The sequence below is a fragment of the Uloborus diversus genome, chromosome 9, assembly GCF_026930045.1.
Source record: "Uloborus diversus isolate 005 chromosome 9, Udiv.v.3.1, whole genome shotgun sequence".
In the NCBI taxonomy this organism is placed as follows: Eukaryota; Metazoa; Arthropoda; class Arachnida; order Araneae; family Uloboridae; genus Uloborus; species Uloborus diversus.
In genome coordinates this window covers 72,587,631-72,607,750 of record NC_072739.1, presented here as the reverse complement: position 1 = coordinate 72,607,750, position 20,120 = coordinate 72,587,631, and the positions used below count along the sequence as shown (strand labels likewise).

Sequence of the window (20,120 nt, the reverse complement as noted above, 5' to 3'; positions counted from 1 at the left end):
GAATATTTACAAGGACATTTATATAGATTTGGAGTAAAAAATTCGGCTTGCTGCCTTTTATGTTATTGGGAGGGGGGGGGGGGATATGGATGGTGATAATTTAAAAAACTGCCCTCTTCTTTCCAAGTTTTTTAAATGACAACTCTAATATAGGATAAAATTTTATTCTCACCTTTTTCCTTATGTTTCCTCATACTTTTAATGGTCTACTTGTTCATTTATCACAGAAGTGAAAATACAGGGGGAGGAGGAGACTATAAAAAATATTTGGTTTCCAATACAAAAGTAATGTATAACAATAAATGTAAAAAGTGTAATTTTAAATTGAGCATAAAACATGTACTTTGTTTTTCAACTTGATCACATCCTCTGAAGATATGTATATTATAACTATAGTATTAACTATTGAACATGATGTAAACTTAAGGTTATTTTCTTTTTATTCCCGTCATGATATTAAGCTGTTGATAAGTTAGCTGTATTTGTTTTGTAACACAGTAATTTTATTGTAAAAAATAGTATGTCATACAATCATGTAATAGGCATGCTACTTTAATGATACAAATGTTATTTTACAGACAAAGTTTGGACCTCTTAAAGATCAGGATCGAATCTTCACCAATTTGTATGGAAGACATGATTGGAAGTTGAAAGGTGCTCTTTCAAGAGTAAGAATTTTTTTACTGTTCTAAAAATATGATTTTGAACTTCTTTTTTTGTACATTGCAGAGGTGTTTGTGATCAGAAAATTTTGGGTTAGTATTTCTGAAAATTTTGGGTTGACAACACATTCTAGAACTGAAAAAATATTTAAAAAACTTGTAAACTGTTTTTTTCCAATGAATTTTGTATGCATATTTGGAGAGTTTTACGGAGAGGGGGGGGGGGGGGGGAGGGGCTAACAGTTTCTAAACACTGTCTTCAGAAAATTTTACTTGAGTCCACTATCACTGCTGTTACATTGTGTGCAGTATGCCCTCTTGCATGCAGTGGGCACAAAAAGGGACAGAAATTTCTAAAGAATTTTTTTCTCTTTAAAGCCACAAAAATTGTTGACAGTTTGTATCTAGTTCTCTTTAACGATCACGGATGGCAGCAGTACAAAAATGGCTTTTTTTGCAGTCTCAATTTTGTTGCTGAAGTCTCCCCAATTTTTGAACCTGAAAAATAGGAATTTTAGTAAAATTTTAATTTGCTCTAAAGCAGTCTACCAAGTTTCTTTATTTCCCTGAGGTGCTCAATATTTTTGTAAGAAAGGCCGAGGAGTCAGTCACCTTTCTCACTTTTAGTTACCTTTTGAAATTTTGCTTACTTTTAGTCGCCTTTTACAATTTATGTCACTTTTCTCACTTTTTTTGAAATGTAGTTTTGGAAAATCTTTTTCTTAATAATTAAATTCCTGAAAACTACCTGAATGATAGCTTTAACAGTGAAAATAGTTAAAAAGTAGCATCTCCAAACCAAAGAAGCAAGAGAAGAGCTGTTTGCTGAGTCTTCTCAGAAACTAAAAAAAGTTCTGGAAAAAAATGACCTTAAAGCAGCAAATGTAGCTCAAGCTATGCTCGAGTGAGTTAAAAGTATCCAAGCTAAAGAAAAAGAAGTAGAATCAATTCAGAATACAGTAGAAAAAAGAAAATCAGATGTTATCATATCATTTTGTAATAAAAAGCCATAAATATAAGGAAATAATACCAATGCAATATTTTTCAGCCTTCCAGATTTGAACAAAGAACGTGTGCTTTTTAAGAAATCTTCTGTTTTGCAGTTGATTTCTACCAGTCGGGCCTGGATCTATAAGCTTCAAACCCAACAATGAAATACCCCCCCCCCCCCCCCCCCCCCCCCCCGCCCTCAGAAAAGAAAACTATTTCTGCATCCTGTAAACATTTCAAATATTTTCTTTAATTGAAAGTTATTGTTTCATTTACTTCTTAGGATAAACTTTTTTTATATCAGTTATTATAATTTTTTAATAACTTAATTTAACACTACATTTTATGTCTCCTGTGGACATGTCATTAAATATTTTCAGAGCTTGCCAAATAAATAAATAAATAAAACGGGGGAAAAAAAAAAAAAAAAAACCTATGAACATTTTCAGGCATGTGAAATGATATTTTCAGTTTCATAATTCAACATTATTTTATTTTTAAGTTGTAAGTACTATTATCATTTTGTTACAGTCGAAGTTTCTGATTTTTCAAATTTGTTTTCTCAGTTTTTCTCTATTGTTAATACTCTTGAGTGACTATTTATGCTTTGTATTTACAAAGATTATTTTTCAACAAGCTAAATCTAGCCCTGATAAGAAAAATATATAAAAAAATGTGATTGAATGACATAAAATATATGTTCAATAAATACATCTCCTTGCTCTTTACTTCACAAGTTCAAGCTTTATTGTGTTAATTAAAAAAAAAAAAAAAAAAAAAATTAAGGTTACATTGAGTTTACATTGAAAGTTTTTTGAAAATGTCTTTAAAATTTTTTTTTGTTACTTCTAGCCCTATAACATTCATGTTCAAAATTGTAAAGAAGTCTTTTAAAAAAGTATGTAGGCTATTTTGGTAAAAGTCAGTAAAAATGGATAATCCTTTTCTGTTTTTTTAACAATTTGCTTTTGGTCACCTTTGAGTTACTTTTTTGTCACATTTTAGTCACCTTTGTTTTCAAATTTGTCACCTTTCCCACTCTTTACAAAGGTCATCACGACTCCTCAGACTGTAAGAAATTTTAATTTGTCTTTGAATGGATAAACAAATTCTTTTCCACTGCACTTGGTGGGCAGTGTCAACAAATAAGGACAACACTCACTGCCAAAAAAAAAGAAGAAGAAGAAAACAATATTCTCTGCGAAAACTACATCCAGATGATAAGTTGTACCCATGAATGGTGTTTTCACGCTATATTTCAAAAATTTTAATGACTTGCGTTAGAAAGAATTAATACTTTTGAGGCCTCCCCTCCTCCTACCTGTTTTTAATAAAGTATAATTTATTGCTTATTTTTAAATCTAAAAACCTAAACCTTGTTCATAAAAGGTTCATACATTTCAAGGTTCATACAAAGGTACCTAGAGGCTAACCCTTAGGGTTAGCCTCTAGGTAAATCAGCGTTTACCCAGAGGCTGATAGGGTTACATAGGACCACAAGACGTAAGTAGCCCTGATTTTAATATTTCTTTAATAAATTGTCAAGTAGAGATAATTTTCAACTTACATCGATGGCCTCTTGTCACAGGTGTATTCAGAGACCAGAGACTAATTGTGGTCTTTTCACCCTTCTGCTTCTTTAAAGAAAAAGAAACTTTTAATGTTGTGAACACAAAGTTTCTACTATTCTCAAATGCATTTTTTTTTTGCCGTAATGAAAGTTGAAATTGAAAGACAAGGTATAAATTACAATTGCATTTTAAGTAAAATTTACTCTAGGTTAGGAGTGCATCACCTGTGGCCCACCACGTAGTAACCTTAGAGCAGTAATACTAAATAGAGGGAGCAAAAACAAATGTCTCAGTGAAATAATCTTTAAACATAATGTTTTCCAGGTCATGTGACTAGTTTGGCTGGGGAGTTGTCGTGTTTTGGCATGCAATCACTCTTTTGGCATTAAATATTTCTTAGGCAATGGCGCTAATTATGAAGTCGAGGTTACAAACCAGGGCTGCAGAGTTGTAGCAAAAATGACAGACTCTGGCTCTGACTCCTTTACCCAAAGCACAGTCCGACTCTGATTTCAACTTGTAGTTTCAAATCTGCCGGACTCTTTGCATCAAAATCATACCGACTCCGCAGCCCTGCTACAAATTAGAGTTGCGGAGTCGAAAGAAAAAAGAACAACTGTGGGAATTTAGAGCATTTGACTCCAACTTAGCAGAGTTGGAGTCAAGTTGAGAGTCTTTAGAGCACTTTCTCCAAAATCACTCCGACTCCGCAGCCCTGCTACAAATTAGGGTTGCAGATTCGGAAGAAAAATGACCGACTCTAAATTCGAGAATTTTAGAGCCTTTGTGGTGTAGTGAAATGATTGTGTTACGCGTCGTCCAGTAACAACAGTTTTCAAGGACTAAAAATTTATTTATACTCTCTGGGTTATATGCATACACAAGTATTTATACTATTTACAGTCTTCTTCAAGAAAACGAACATATATGATTTCTCAATAACCTTTTGCCTCAAACAGAGGACTCTAAGAAATGGTATACAGTTCACACTTTACAGCTGAAGCGGCAGGACAAACAAAGTCATGCCTCTGGAACAGAGTTCCCAACTTTTTAAAAAGTTGCCCCGTACACCAGGTACGTCAGACCACAGGTATTTCTCTCTGACTCCTTACCACGGAGTCCTCAAGTCGTCTCCTCGATCCACCAAAAATCTTCTTGGCCCCGAAACCTAACAAGAGGCGTGCTCTTGCTAATTTTAATTTTTTTAATTGGTGAACTTCTTGGCGCTGGGAGCTAAGTCAGGAAGAGATTTGATTTGTTTGACCACAGGCACGAAAAAGTCTACACACGCTCTCTGCATTCGGCATCATGGCACAAGATCACACGCGACCGTGAATATTGGCCTTCAAAAGGTGCGAAGCCGCCAAAGGACCTAGCCTATTCACTACTCAGACTGGACGGCGCGGTACGTCAAACTTGGTGACCTTCCAAGGTCGGCCAGCAGTAGACACACATGGAAAGGAGCATGTCACACCTTCGACTCTGACTTTTTTACCCTTTAACGCAGTCCGACTTCAACTTCTGCAGTTTTAAGACAGACTCTTGACTCCGACTCTTTCACGCCAAAATTAGTCTGACTCCGTAGCCCTGCTACAAACAAAGTTTGCGAAGTTAGAAGAAAAATGACCAACTCGACCTGAGGGAATTTTAGAGCCTTCTACTCGACTCCTTTACCCCAAGAGCAGTCCGGCTCCGATTTCGACCCTGCATTTCAAAACCTTTGACCTCCAACTCTTTTACTCGAAAATCAGTCCGACTCCAGCTCTACTAGGGTGGTCCAAAAAAGGCCCTTTTAAAAAAATTCCTGATTTTTATTGGTCCTACCCCCTCATTTGGTTCCATCTGAGTAAAAAATAATTATTGTGAAGTTTCAGCTCATAATTTTAACATTTAGAGGTAGCTCAACAGCCTCAAAGTTCCGCGTTTTACCATTTTATGCCATTAATGCAGATAGAAATAAAATTGACGCTAGGAAAAGTGTCAATGTTCTGTGACAACTTGCAACAAGAATTGGAATTGTTCTTCATTGTGTGTCATTTTTCCATTAAACTCTTTTATAACGGCTATACCCCTTTCAGCATTATCATTAGTCACTGAAATTCCTTGAATAATCCTTTTTCCTTTCTTAAAATCATCCTGAAGCTCCCAGATTCCTGGATCTACGTGAATGAAGGTATCAGGTAAACCCATGCTTTGAAAAAATGACATTGACCCCTTTGTCACAAGTTCTTCAAATTTCATATCCATAAAATATTTTAGCAAAATCTTAGGGCGCTTCACCACATTACTTTTCCCATTTACTTCATTCATCGCCTTCACCATCTGTCTTTTAATGCAGTGTGGCACTTAATTGGCAAAAAGGGTTCATGCCACGAGCTCTTCTGACAAATACCACAGGTAATTGGCAAATTTCTGCGTTGCAGTTTTGCTTATGTCTTCATCAATCTTTTTATACTTCAATAAAGAGATTTCATTAAAATCATTATACGATGCATTTTGAGGCATAGAAGCAGTCCAATAATTAATTCCATAATGTGATGTCGACATGGAAAATATAGTAACCTTTTCTTTAGTTTTTGCTGTAGTAAAACACGGGTACCCTCGCTTTCCCTGGTATTGAAACTCGTTGTGTCAAAGCACATTGCACCTTCTTTATTTTTTTGTGTCATTGTACTTCTGTTTTTGTTTTTTTTTCAATAACTTCCATTGTTAATAAAACTTTTCTAACTGGGGATGACAGTTTTGGGGTCTTTGTATGGGTATTCTGGCTTTCTGCCAAAATTTTGTTATTTCTTCTATTGTATTTCTTGAAGATTCTCTTACAGCTTTCTTTAGTTCAAAGTGGTTATGAAGAAACATACCCAAATCCATACGAATTGAAGGTTGTTTACTACCTGTCAGCTCACTTATGGTTGAACTAAGAAGATAAACCTCTGATTTTGATCTCATTGATGTATTTGCCATACTCAGTTATTTTAAAGTAAAGAGACATATGCATTTCAAAAATAAGTGCAAACTGCCATTCCAACAGTGATGAAATCAAAGCTAAAACAATTAAGAATACATAAGCAACAAGTTGAACATTTATTCGATCACGACTGTTAAATGAATAGATTTTATGTATTTACTTGTATTTACAAAAGTATTTTCACAATGGCTATTGTTAAGTCTCTATATAAAATAGCAATTATATAAAGCAATTGTTTTCTTGTTCATAAAAATAGCAATTGTATTTTACCTTAGTGAGGTCAATGGTCGTGTGCCGTACGCGTCCTATTCAGCAATGATGAAAACTTTATCTGCGTTGAGCTACCTCTAAATATTATCTAAATGTTTTCAAATTTTGTCTGATTTATTTTTTAATACATTGGAACAAAATGGGAGGGTAGGAGTCAAAAAATTTTCACCTTCGAAATTTTGGACCATCCTAAGCTCCACAGCCCTGCGACAAATTGGGGTTGTGGAGTCGGAAGGAGACTTATTGACTCCAACTTGGATAATTTTAGAACCTTCGACTCTGACTCCTTTTCCCCAAAAGCAGTCCGACACTGACTCTGCAACCCTGTAAAAAATTAGTGTTGTGGAGTCGGAAAGAAAAAGACTGACTCCGACTCGGATGTTTGGAGCCTCCAACTCCTCAACCCCAAGAGCAGTCCGACTCAGATTTTGACTTGGAGTTTCAAAACCTACGATCTCTGACTCTGACTCTTTTACTCCAAAATTAATTTAACACCGTCTCTGCAGCCCTGCAAAAAAAATAGGGTAGCGGAGTCGGAAGAAAGAAGGCCAACTCCGACTTTGGGAATTCTGGAGCCTACGACTCTAATTCCGACTCTTTTTCTCCAAATTTAGTAAATGTATATGTGTGTGTGTTACATTGTTACCATGCTCTTTCTGTATTAGATTTAATAGAAAACTCAACCGATCACAAAGTCTTCCCACCTGCGACTTTGTGATAATTACTCTTATTTTTAACTAGCAGTACCCGCACTGCAATGCCCATGCTAAAAAGTTAAAAAAAGTCCATTGAACAAAAAAAAAAAAAAAAAAAAAAAAAACACCCCCTCTCCCTGCTCCCCTTCTGGTGTGTTATTATCATTTTTCTTCAACTAAAATGCGTTCACACCTTTTCAAAAGACCTATTACAGTCTCTTAGGAATATAAAACTATTCGCCAAAAGACTAGATCACAAATTAGTTTTATTTTGAGTTTATACATTGTTATATAATCGAAGACTCTAGCTATATGTATCAGTAAATACATCTGAGATTGAATCATTTTGATCCGGTTGGAGGTGGAAAGAAACTTTGTCAGAAAGGAACTTCCCCATATGGTAATATAGTTATTATAAGTAATAATGTGCTCTGTAGATTGAAATGGGTTGAAAAATCCATCTTCAAGTTCTGTTCGAAATTAAAATCGATAAAACGTAATCGGTCGTAAACGTTCGAGATAAAACGTGTAAGAAAAATTCAATTATAAAAATTTTTTAAAATGGTCTTTCAATCAAAAGAAGAAGAAGAAAAAAAATGAACAATCAAGATTTCATAAATATTGACCAATAAATTGATGCACCTTGCATCATGAAATTTCCTACTTATTTTCAAAATAATATTTATTTAACAAAAAATACAAATATAGAAACTTTGAAAACTTTAAAAAATTGTTTATTCATGAAAGTATATAAAAAAAAATATTTTTAAAAATCGTGTGATTTTTCTCACAAAAGTACAAACAAAAAAAGAACAAAAACAGGGGGGGGGGGAGGACATTTGGGAACTTGGAAATTTTACTTTGAGCCTTGGATTTACTGCCTTTTAAATAAAATGATTTTAGTATTTTTATTTTGACACTTATTGGTTTGGAATTGCTCGGTGATTAATTTTACGGCGTGAAATAGACTTATTCTAAATTATTCAAAAAGGATCGACTTAGTGTAATTCTGTGATTATCCAGTGGACTTTTCATTCGAGTGAGCCTTTTAAGAATTGAAAATGCACTTGGTTGTACTACAATCTAAATTTTTCAAGCTAACCGTAATTAGTTTACTAAAGATGCGTTTTGTTTTCAAGCCACTGGGTAGCTTGTAATACTCGAAAATCTTTTTCTGCCACCCTGCAAATTTCCACTAAATCTTGTGATGGGAATGGTAGTCCAACTTTGTTTTTCCTATTTATGAAAGTACAAGAACCTGTCTTTTTATTGCTTTCTAGGGCAGAAACACACGGTGAACATTTAAAATTTTTTGTCCAACTTTCTACTCACACACCCAGAAATGTATTCACTAACATCACATATAGATTTATTTAAGTGGAAATCGACTGCGTCGTTGTCGTCACCTGACATATCTTTGTCAACAGGCTCGTCATTGATGAAATAGATAAAATAATTTATGGTAGAAGAAATGTTTAAAATGCTGCTGTCCAATGGGATGCAGTTTGCACTTATACTACTAATGATTTCTGCATGGCATAAAAGCCTTACGTAGGCCGATTCAAATCGTTCTGCAGTCGGATTGTTGTTATAGCCCTTGCTATTAATTGCGGAGAAAAACATTTCCAAGTGCTCCTGCGAAAATTTATATGTTAACAGGAATTTCATTTTAAGATTCTCGCTTTTGATCATTGGAAGGGAGAGTTTAGAAAGAAATAAGAATTTCTAAAAATAGATTTTTTAATTGTTAAGTGAAAATGGGTGCATTTATTTACAACCATTTAATCAACACCGATTAAAAAGAAGGTTTTTATTAAAAATGTGAATGACCGTGGGTAATCAGAAATTTACTGTAGTACAAAAATGTGACATCATTTCTTCATTTTTTTCTAATTGAGAGCTATAGCTCGATTTACATATTTACATTATTACTGAAAAGAAAAGTTTTAAAAATAAATTTGATTTATTATCCGTTACATCCATGGGACTGTACCTTTATGTTCATTTCTTTATGTAAAGGAGCTTGTTTCAGCAAGCTAATTCCATTATGTGGCAAAATTAGGAGTTTCATGCGGAGAAATGAAAACTACCACCCTCACAAAAATGTAAGTTCAGAGATACCCCGAATACAGTGCAAGGCTAGCAATCAGTAATTATGCACCAAGCTTACAAAAGTAGCATATAATATACAGTTTAAATCTTTTAACAAGGATTGATTTCAGATGAATTGTATTTTGAATTGTTTCAACACATCATAATGTAAATATCATCGCCTCAGAGCAACAGTAAGGTATCTAATCCCAGAAATAGCACTAAAATGTCTTACTGTTGTTCTGAGGTGACAATATGTACAGTAAAACCTCAATAAGTAGTCGACTGTTTAAGTGGTCACTCTGCTTAAGTCGTCGTTTTCCTTTGGTCCCGACAAGGTCTCATTCACAGTAATGTAAAATGATCCTCTTTTACTGATCACCCAATTTAATTTTACCCTGGTTAACAAGTCACTCAAAAATTGTTTTGTAAAATTCTCTTTTCTTAACGGATCTTAGAAAATAGCGTTAGACTTAGTTGAAATGCTGTGTGATAGTCATTTTTCCTTGAAATCTCGCTTCTCACTTCCAGTCATTCAAAGCATACTTCTTACTGCGACTCTGTCTAGTACCAATCATATGAATCAAACTCTGACCAGCAAGACACAAAATTTAATACTTGGAGAACGTTTGTCAGTATTTAGCATTTGTTAAAGGTATAATAGATGTAGAAAGCACGTTAGAAGACAGATTTATTTTCAGTAAGCAACAACTTCATCAGTTAACACTGATGGATTGTTTTAATGAACAGTACGTACATTAACATGAGTTATTACGATTAAGTAATGTATAAGTAAAAGAAAATAAAACTAGGTAACTATAATGAGTGTTTCTTCCTTTTTTTAAAAAGTTTCCACTAATTTATAGACATGTATTACACCAGCTTTTGGTTTTTCTCACTGAATTCTACAGCTATTCATGAAAGTACTTGTGAGAAGTTTTTTTTCCTTCCTTATTTTCCACTCCACATAAGTAGTCACTCCGTATAAATGGTCAAAATTTTTTGGCCCCTCGAGTGACGACTCTACTGTACGACGAGGTTTTACTGTATTTGATTTGTTGACATTTTTATCTTGACTTCCGACTTTTAAATGTTGATTGTAAACTAAAAGGTTTTTAGAATGTGTCTTTCTTCCTGTTTTAACTATCTAGGTCAATAAATATTCGATTTTTATTAATATTACTAATTTATAATTATTGCGAAAATTCTTGGTAGATCGAGACACTGCGTGAAATTTAAAAGTAGTTCTTTATTTTGGTAAAGTCTGCTCATCTCTGTTCAATTCAAATAAATATGCATTGTGAAAAAAATATTGTCTGCTTTCAAAACAATATTATTAAAAAAGGAGATTACAGTCGACTCCCGCTATAACGCGATTCGACCTACGCGAAATGGCTAAAACGCGATTTTTTCCCCAGTAAAGAATTTTTGACCAAACGCGAATTAATCGCCAGCAACATGAAAATTTTCTGAAGAGAATCATGGTGCATAAATTTCGACTTTGTAATTGGCTAATAAAACTATTTTTTTCCCAAATGAACCTTCATTCCATTAGTACACTGACAGCTGAAGTTCCCACAGTGTACTAGTCTGAACATAGCTTTGTTAGTGCATACAAATAACTCCACTCCTCATTTTCCTTTTATTATTTTCATTCTAAATGCGAAAGTTGATAAAATGTAATGACACCTAAGACCGCTCTTTTACCTAAAGTAAGGTAACCCGACAATTGGGTATGTGTGACTCTTCCATACGCACAATTAAAAGTCAAGAAAAGGAAATCTGTAAAAGTTCGCCAAGAAGTGTCTAAGCAAAACGCAAAAATGATGAAAATAGAAGCTATACTCTTGTATTGTAAATTAAAGAAACCTGGAAGAGGGGTGTTGCCGTAGATGGAAGCATTATAAAAGAATTAGCGATGCAACTGTATTTAAAATAAATATTCGAATAACGACAATATAGAGCATTATTTTATTAGTATACTGTACTTGCCGTACTAGTTTATTTTATGTCCATCTTTCTCATTGATCATTGATTTTGCATCGTAACAATATTTTATGTTGAATAAAACAGCTTTTAAAAAAAAATGCAAATAAAAATTCCATTCTTGATGTAAGAAATGGTAATGTATAGTTAAGAAATGGTTTAAAATAGTTTGAGGTGGTGTTTAAAAGTGTGTTGAATAATTGGGTTTGTTTGTAAAAGTTTTTACGCATACCTTTTTCCACAACGCGAAATTTCGACTCGCGCGAGGGGTCTTGAAACGCATCCCTCATGTAAGTCAGGACTCGACTGTAAAGCCAAGTAAGAAGAAAACAAAGTAGACTAATTCAATTGCCCTATTTTTTAATTTATTGTATGCATAAATTAATTCGTATTATATTTTGGAAACATGTTTTAACAGTTTTAAGAGCAGTTATTTTTTCCGAGAATATAAGATCAACCAATTGTGTTATGAGTAGAGATGTAAAATTTCAGGAAATTTTGAAGTGGGGTGAGAAAAAAAAACGGCTTTTTTCGGGAAAAATTGAAAAAAATGGAAAAATTTATTTTTTTTTATGAATAAAAATAAGGTTTCTTAATAGCTTTGTATTTCGTGGAACATATAAAGGGTTAAGCATTAAAAAATATAGGCAATTCACACATCTTCTTTTTCTGCTTGACAGAAATATACATAAATGTAAATTTAATTGAAAAAAAACCCTTTTTTGTTTTGTAACTGAGAGCTTTCTTGGTCAAATACAGTGAAACCTGTGTAAGTTGACCACTTGCGGTGCAGTACTTTGTTGGTCAACTTATAAAGGGGGTAATGTTCTTTTTTTTTGTCATTTCTTGCATCATGTATTCATTTTTTGACTAATTGACACTTACTCTTTCTGTTCAACTCACTTTCATTGTTTAACATTACTTTGAAGCAAAAATTTAAAATATTATTCAAATATTTTTAGAGATTATTTTCCCAAAATGACGTATAAGTGTCATGCAAAGTTAAAATTTCAGCGAATTGATAAAAAAAAAAAAAAACTCTTATTGTTTATGAAAAGTTACTTATTTGATATTAATAGTTCCTAAAAATTCATAGCTAATGATCTATTGTTCAACAAAATAACTCCTTATTGAAGTTTGGCGCACTTATTAGACACTAGCTATAGAATTTCCATATGTGTCAGCTAATTTTCTCTGGATTTTTCCCATTTCAATTAATTTTAATATTTCAAACTTTTTATCAATCTCAAGTTCAACTAACTTTCTTTTTGAAGCCATTTTATGCAAAACTATTACACAAAGAACAACAACATGGATTCTCATAGTTCAAAAAGGCAGTTGAAAATGAAAATGTCCTATCTCTTAATCCTTTGCACCAGAAATACTGCAATGCAAGAATGCAAGTAACTTTACTCTTTAGCACAATTCCAGTATTGCCACAAAATACTGCAGATGGAAAAAAATACTTTGTACTTTTCTACTGACACATGTTTTCATTGAACAGAGAGTACAAAAAGGCAATCTCAAATAGAAGAAAAGAAAAACAAGTTTGGAGAATAAAAGGGTTCTTAGTAGTTTTCCCATGTGGTTAAACTCACTAGGAGGTTTAGTCGTGCTGCTGTTTTATTTAGTTGGTAAAATGATGGTCTGGCATCGAAAATATTCTTGGAAAGCTATAAGATAAATAATAATGTAAAATAAAATAATTTGCTACATTAAGTTTTAAAAAATAAACCAAGTGGTCAACTTACAAAGGGTTTTTACAATACTCCAAACCAAATTTGGTGTCATTAGTGGTCAAGATAGAGAGGTGGTCAAGTTACAGGGGTTTTCCTTCATTATATAAGATAGGATAAATTCCGTTCCTGACAAAAGCGGTCAACATAGACAGGTGGTCAACTTACAAAGGTAGTCAACTTTAGAGGTTTTACTGTACCAGAAATAAGTCAAGTCGTGGTTCACCCAATAATGTTGGGTAAGGTATTTCTAATCATAACAATTACATTTTCTATTTTAGATTACCTTTGAAACTTAAAATAATAATTGTAATTTTTGACTTTCAAACATGATTGATATTGTTTGAATGAGAAATAAGTATGTCTTCTCTTTCTTACAATGTAACTTTACTGTCTGAAAATGAAAGCTATTGAGTTTTGATTTTTTCCAATCCAGTCTATGTCCAAATCAAAACTAAATCGGTTTTTCTTTTTCTTTCCAACAGAAACCCCAAACTAAAACTGCTTAATGGTTTCTAAAGTTGAACCAAAACTTAACTGGAGTTTCAGTTTATTCATACAGCCGTGCTAAGCACAGTAGTAAAAGCAGTCATACTTGCAGTTTTGAACAAAACTGAGATATTATATCCAAGTTTTTCTCTGTTTCATATTTTACTTAATAAATAATTTTTTTTTAGAGGCATTTGATCAGGAACTATTTTTTAAAAAAGTTCTGGGGGAGGGGGGGGGGGAAGCATCTGAATCAAATATATGGAAGAGCCAAACTTTAAAACACAATATCTCAGCTTGAGCTCAACTGCAGATTCCACTTTTGTGCTTAGCACGGCAGTATACAGGGTGCGGCAAAAAAAAAAAAAAAAGGACAAAGATTGCATCCTCGAATGGAAGTAAAGTACTTTCCTTATTTCTTCCTGTTTCTTTAATGGAAGGAAAATTGCTTATCCAAATTTTCTTGGCACACCCTGTTCATTTGTTCGCACAGTCCAGTCAGCAGAAACATAGTTCTGTGATTAAAGTTATGCTTGTTTGCTTTATGAAGAAGGAAAACAAATTCTTCACTAAGGAAATTGGTTTAATTTCTTTTGCAAAAAGTAAATTTTTTGATCTATATGCAAATTATATTATCATACAACAACTGGCATTATCAAAGTTAGACAGTATTTTAACATGCAAAGAGGGGGTGGGGGGAAGAAATTGCATCAGAATTTAAGTATGAGAAATTTCTAACAACATTTTGCTAAAAATTTCAATTAAAAATTCATTTCTTAAAAAAAATTCCGAAGTCAAAATAAACCTCTTCAGAAAAAAACTTTTTTTTTCCGAAATTTTCCAGTTTTTTTCCGACTGGTTTCATTTCTAGTTGTGAGTAAGTGAAAGTTTTCAGCCTGAATTATTGTGATGAGATTTTATGTTGTGCATTGTTGTTGTTAAAATGTGTGCGTGTGTGTGTTTTTTTAAAAATAGAATTCAAAATTTCTCTGTGAGAGTTATTGGAAGACCAACAGAATTTTGAGCAATGTTGAAAGATAAGTTCTAAAAGGTATTGTTTCTGATTATTGTTACTGGCATAGTCAACGCAGCGAATCTTTAGCCAGTTTTAAATAAATTACGGATACAAATACAGGCCCGTCATTTTTGGCTATCAGAGGATTCAGTTGACCCATCCTCCCCACTTCTTCCCGGATTTTAGACTATAATGTAACTGCATTTTTCATGAATTGTGATGATTATTCCTTGAAATGAGGGGCATGTGCAAACATATGTTTAAAGTGTTCTGTTATTGATTGAACTTTTCATCAACGTTTTCAAATTATTTCATATGCATGCATACTAGTATTTAAATTTAATCATAAAGTTTAAAAATCTTTATTCTCAAACCTAAAACTTGTTTTAAATAGGAGCAATGCATATTTTATTTTTAGAAATCAGCTTAAAATATTAAAAATTTTTGCTTGAAATAATTTCCAATTTTAGCTAATTTTGAGAATATTGATCAAGTACTAGAAAGTCGATATTGGTATACAGGAAAGTAGCCTCATTTAGTTCAAGACAGAACTTCTTGTTTGTCTTAGTTTTGCACCATTGAATTTTGATCGTAAGGCTTTTCGAGAATTTATAAAAATATACTGTTGGAAACAATTTACTTTCATGCATAAAAAATGAGTGATAAAATCTAGCATTATTGAAGCATAAAATTGCAATAATATCGCATACATGTTCAACTTTTTTTAATGCATGCAAAGTTTGAGCCAAAGGTCTGATGACGAAGCAGCAGCAGTCATAAGAAAGACTACTTAGCGTAAGTAGTTCAAAACATTTTCTTCATTGAAAAAGGTTTATCTTTATACTCTGAATCATGTGTATGCAATATTTTCTAGTTTTCTGGTTTCATAAAGTCATTTTTTTTCTTCAATGAAAGTTATTCAAATTCAAAACTATATCAAGGTCTCGATTCATGCAATTTTTTCGTTCTATAGTATATTTCGCAGTACAATCACAAACTACTTACAAAATTACTCCTTGAGGTTTTCGAGTTTTTTAATTTATCATGTCAAGATAACCCAACTTTGATTTTATATCCCCTACAACCTGTAATACAGGGTACTTTGAGATAGGTCATATTAATATTTTTATCGGGTGGTATATTTTTTGATTTTGAAATGGTAATGTTTCACCCTTTAATTTCAGGGTGATTGGTATAAAACAAAAGAAATTCTTGTAAAAGGAGTGGACTGGATTCTGAAGGAAATAAAAGATTCTGGGTTACGTGGTCGAGGAGGTGCTGGTTTTCCAACTGGTATGAAATGGGGGTTTATGAATAAGCCTAGTGATGGAAGGTAACAGCTCATTTTTTTTTGCAAATTTATTGTACTGCTTAGCAACCGATAAGCAATTTGCAACATTTGAGGTTTACCATTGTTTTTTCTCTGGAAAACAAAACTTTTTACTGCAGTTGAAACAATTTATATTTCTTATACATTTCTTATTTGCAGAGTTTGTATTAGACAAAGGGAAAAAAAACTTAAATGATAAATTAAACTTAGTGATTAGGTTAAATAAAAAAAAAAAAACTTAAATGATTAGGTTAAATAAAATAAAACACTTACATCCCTTTGCTTCTCACTGCCACATAGATACATGTGCTCTGTAAAAATCAATGAAAACCATCACAATATCATATACATAAATGTAAAATATCAAGTAAAATTTAAACATGGATATTGACTAAGTTAGATAAATAAATACCTTTGTGCTGAATAGTAAAGTCAGACAAAACAACGTAAGTAGAAGCACAAATTTGTAATTTGTGCTTCTACTTACGTTGTTTTGTCTGACTTTATTGACTAAGTTGTTTGATATCATGTTAAGTGTTAGCACATGTTAGCTAAATTAGTTTAATTGTGAATTGATTATTGTAATATATAATCTTTTTATATATTTTAGAATTAATATTTTACTTTCTATTTTTATTAGTTTTAATTGACATACTTATGCATTAGGTACTTTACTCATTTTCCTTTTGTTAGCTTCTTCTACAAACTTACATAACTCAGAAAAAAAAAATGCATTTGTCGACATGGAATCGTAAGACATTTTTCTTTTCTCCAATTAACTTTAACTGTTTAGCTAGGCATTTTTCATCAATTTTAAAATTGTTGCACTACTAATAATTTTATAAATAATCTTAATAATACATAATCATATAAATGTAGTGTATTCCTCTTTGGTTATTTTTAATAATAAATAAGATATTACTAATGTGAGTAATACATATACAGTTGGGTTTCTGTTTAACGACTTTCAAGGGACCACAAAAAATCGTCCTTAAGTAGAAAGCGTCCTTAAATAGAATGCTTTTAACACTATAGTGAACCATCTGGGACCCTGAAAAGCCATCGTCAAATAGAGAAAGTCGTTAAATAGAGCGTCGTTCAACAGAGAGCCAACTGTAGTTTTTATATCGCAAATATTGCAGTTTGAAAAATAAGTATCAAAAAATATCAAAATATCTTGATTATTTATAAATAAATATAGGATTCATGTTGGCAAACCCTGATAATAACAAATGTATTGCTGCAGTAAGTGTTCTAACAAAATTGTTTTGATTTAAAAATTATTTTTAAAAGCGTCTAAGGTTGTAATTTTAATATCATTTGTGTGTTTTCTGTATATGTTTTATTAGTTTAAGATATTTTTGGCAAAATGTGATTATTTTTACCATTTATTTTTCAAAAAATTACAGTGAATTTTTGAAAAATACTTTTGATTTTTAATAATTATAATGCTTAATTGAATAAAGTGACTTGATTTTAATGTGTTTGAATAAGATAAATGTGGTATTTTTTAAGTACTGTAAGTTTTTCTCTGGTGTTTTCTTGCTTCCTTTTTTTCTGAAAAAATATCATTATCACTTTCTGCCTCCCTCGTCTCCCTTCATTTTTTGAGATTGATGTACTATCAATCCTCTTTTATATGTAATAATTATTATATAGGATCATATTTAAATTATTTGTTATTTTTTTCTGTTTAATGTTATAGGCCTAAATATTTGGTTGTAAATGCAGATGAAGGAGAACCAGGAACTTGCAAAGATCGAGAAATCATGAGGCATGATCCTCATAAATTAGTTGAAGGTTGTCTTGTAGCTGGAAGGGCTATGGGTGCAAGAGCTGGTAAGGGTTAAGTACTTGGAAAAGCTATATCAGAAATTTCGGAATCTTTCTACCCTTTTTTAATCAAACACTTTAAAAGATCAAGTTATGTAGGTGTCGATGTCTTAATTTGTTTCTAAGTTATGTTTTTTGTCTACATTTTATTTTGTTTTTTAAATTTACTATGGATCATTTTTTTTATAGTTCTGTGTCTCCTTTTTAATTCTTTTTTTTTTTTGATTCTGTAAAATTTTTTAGTAAAATGAAGTGAAAATTTGTTTTATATTAGCTACAAAATCCAAAGTAAGTTGTAAATCAAGTTAATAGCAATTGTTGTGAATGAAATACACTCATGTTTGTGAAAATTACAACACACAGAGAGAATTATGCAAATGAACTGAAATTTACAGCAAAGGCATAGCAGGACAAGATATGCAAATGATCAGAATTTTAGAAACGCCGCGCATGGTTGGACCGAGCTACGCCCTCTGAAATGCAGCGTAGACTCTATACATAAAGGGCTGTAAAGGTTTTTTGGAATCATTGTATGATCATCTGACGATGGTAGATGTTTCTCTAGTACTCAATATGCCTCGTCCAAAATGCCGAGGGTCATATGAACGAGTAACGGAGTTCGAATGGGGCCGCATGATCTGCATGCGTGAGGGTGAACTTACGTATAGAGAAATCAGTGCCTGTGCTTCGTGTAATGCCTCAACTGTGATGTGTATTTGTAAAAGATGGACAGAGGACGATGGAATAAGCGAAGGACTCGCGCCAGCCCACACAACCGAATGACGCCACGAGATTATCGGATATGAGGTCCGTCAAGCATGTCTCGGATTGCGTTCGGAGACACGCCTATGTGTCTCGTCTGGCAGTCTGTATGGATAAACTTTGACTACAGAATGCAGCCATTTGGATGCTATTCCCAAACGTGACATTCAAATCCTCCATGATTCGATGCCAAAACGTGTACACGCTTGCATAGCTGCGCGGGGTAGCTACATTCGATATTAATTTACGCCAGTTATTTTCATTTTATTGATCTGTAGTTTTGATTGTTTATTTGTAGCACTATGAGTAATGTGTGCAGTAAATTTTATCCCTTTTCAATGAGTCCTTCATGTTGTTGCAATTTTCACAAACATGACTGTATATTATAAAGTTTTTAAATATAAATTCTACAGGAACTGTAGTTTAATAGTTGAGTTAAAGAAAAGGATTCACTTAGTTTTTTATAACCCACTCCCCAATTTCTGTGTGAATATTACTTTAATAATAAATTCATATTTTTAATTCTCTTTTTCTGTATATGTAATATAGTTCTCCTGATTTTTGCTCATTTGTTAGTAAGGAACTCCCTCCTATGCCAGAAGTTTGAGATACTTCTGTCTCTCTGTATATCCATGATTCTGAAACCAGCCTTTTCCACTGCTTTACCAAAGGAGATGGCAGATTTTAAAATGCATTGATTCATACACAAGATTGAAAAAACATAAGGGGCTACCAAACTCTTCTTAAAACCCCTCTTGTTAAGGAATGATTTGTGAAGAATTACAGTTAAATAAGATGCATTGTATTTGATTAAAGGTATTGACATATTATGCAAGCAAAGAATATCTTAAAATCTAAATCCCCAGGTCTAGCCATCCTCTAACTAAATATAAGAACACCACACATTTTTCCTCCATATAAAATGGAAATAAATTTTGTCAGCATATTGTTTGTAAAAGTTACGACACACCTGAACATTCAGTATCATATTATTGTAATCCTGAGATAACCCTCTTTTCAGAATTAGTTTTTGACCACAAATTCTCTAATGTTGTATAATTAAACTTTATAAGTCCTTGCATCTTCTGATACAGGCTATCGTTTGCAATTCAATCTTGCTTACTAGAGCTTTACACATGAATTAACTTGTGAGGTTTTTCACAAAGTTTCTTGCGAACCAGTTTCAAACTACTAGTTCACTGATTTAATTCACTCCTATGCACCTTTTGCCTGGAAAGCTATCTAAAATCTTAGACATCTTTTTCAAAATTGGTTGCTTTGTGTAACAGGCACTTCCAGATATTAGTAAAGTCCTTATTTGTGCTAAAACCAATGTTAGTTCTACCGACACAGTAACTCAATTCTCCTTTTGAGTCATTCCATATAAAATCGATCAAAAAAATAAGATTTTCAAGCTGATCCCTTCCGATTTTCCTAAAATTTTATACAGAGATAATGTTTGGTAATAAAAGTACAAACACAAATTTTTAGATTTTTACTACAAATATTCTTCGAATGGGGATCATTACAAAAATCAAATTTTGGTAGAGGGTGTAGCTTTTGAATGCACGTAACTTTTGTTCTAATTGAACTACATACAAAAACTTGATACCATTTTGAAGCTCTTAAAATGATCTTTAAGATGATACAAAACACAAAATGATATGATTACATGATATGAAAATGCAATCTTAAATTTTGAAGGTCATATATTTAAAATTA

The 20,120-nt window shown here is 32.5% G+C and overlaps 1 protein-coding gene across 1 annotated transcript in view; it reads left to right on the top strand.

Moving 5' to 3' along the window:
• Positions 1–20,120, top strand: part of LOC129229285 (NADH dehydrogenase [ubiquinone] flavoprotein 1, mitochondrial-like) — a 63,689-nt gene that overhangs the window by 6,034 nt on the left and 37,535 nt on the right. Inside the window, exons 3-5 of the mRNA XM_054863559.1 lie at positions 579–668; positions 15,658–15,806; positions 17,509–17,642. Coding sequence (XP_054719534.1) covers positions 579–668; positions 15,658–15,806; positions 17,509–17,642 — 373 coding nt within the window. The remainder of the gene's footprint in view (positions 1–578; positions 669–15,657; positions 15,807–17,508; positions 17,643–20,120) is intronic.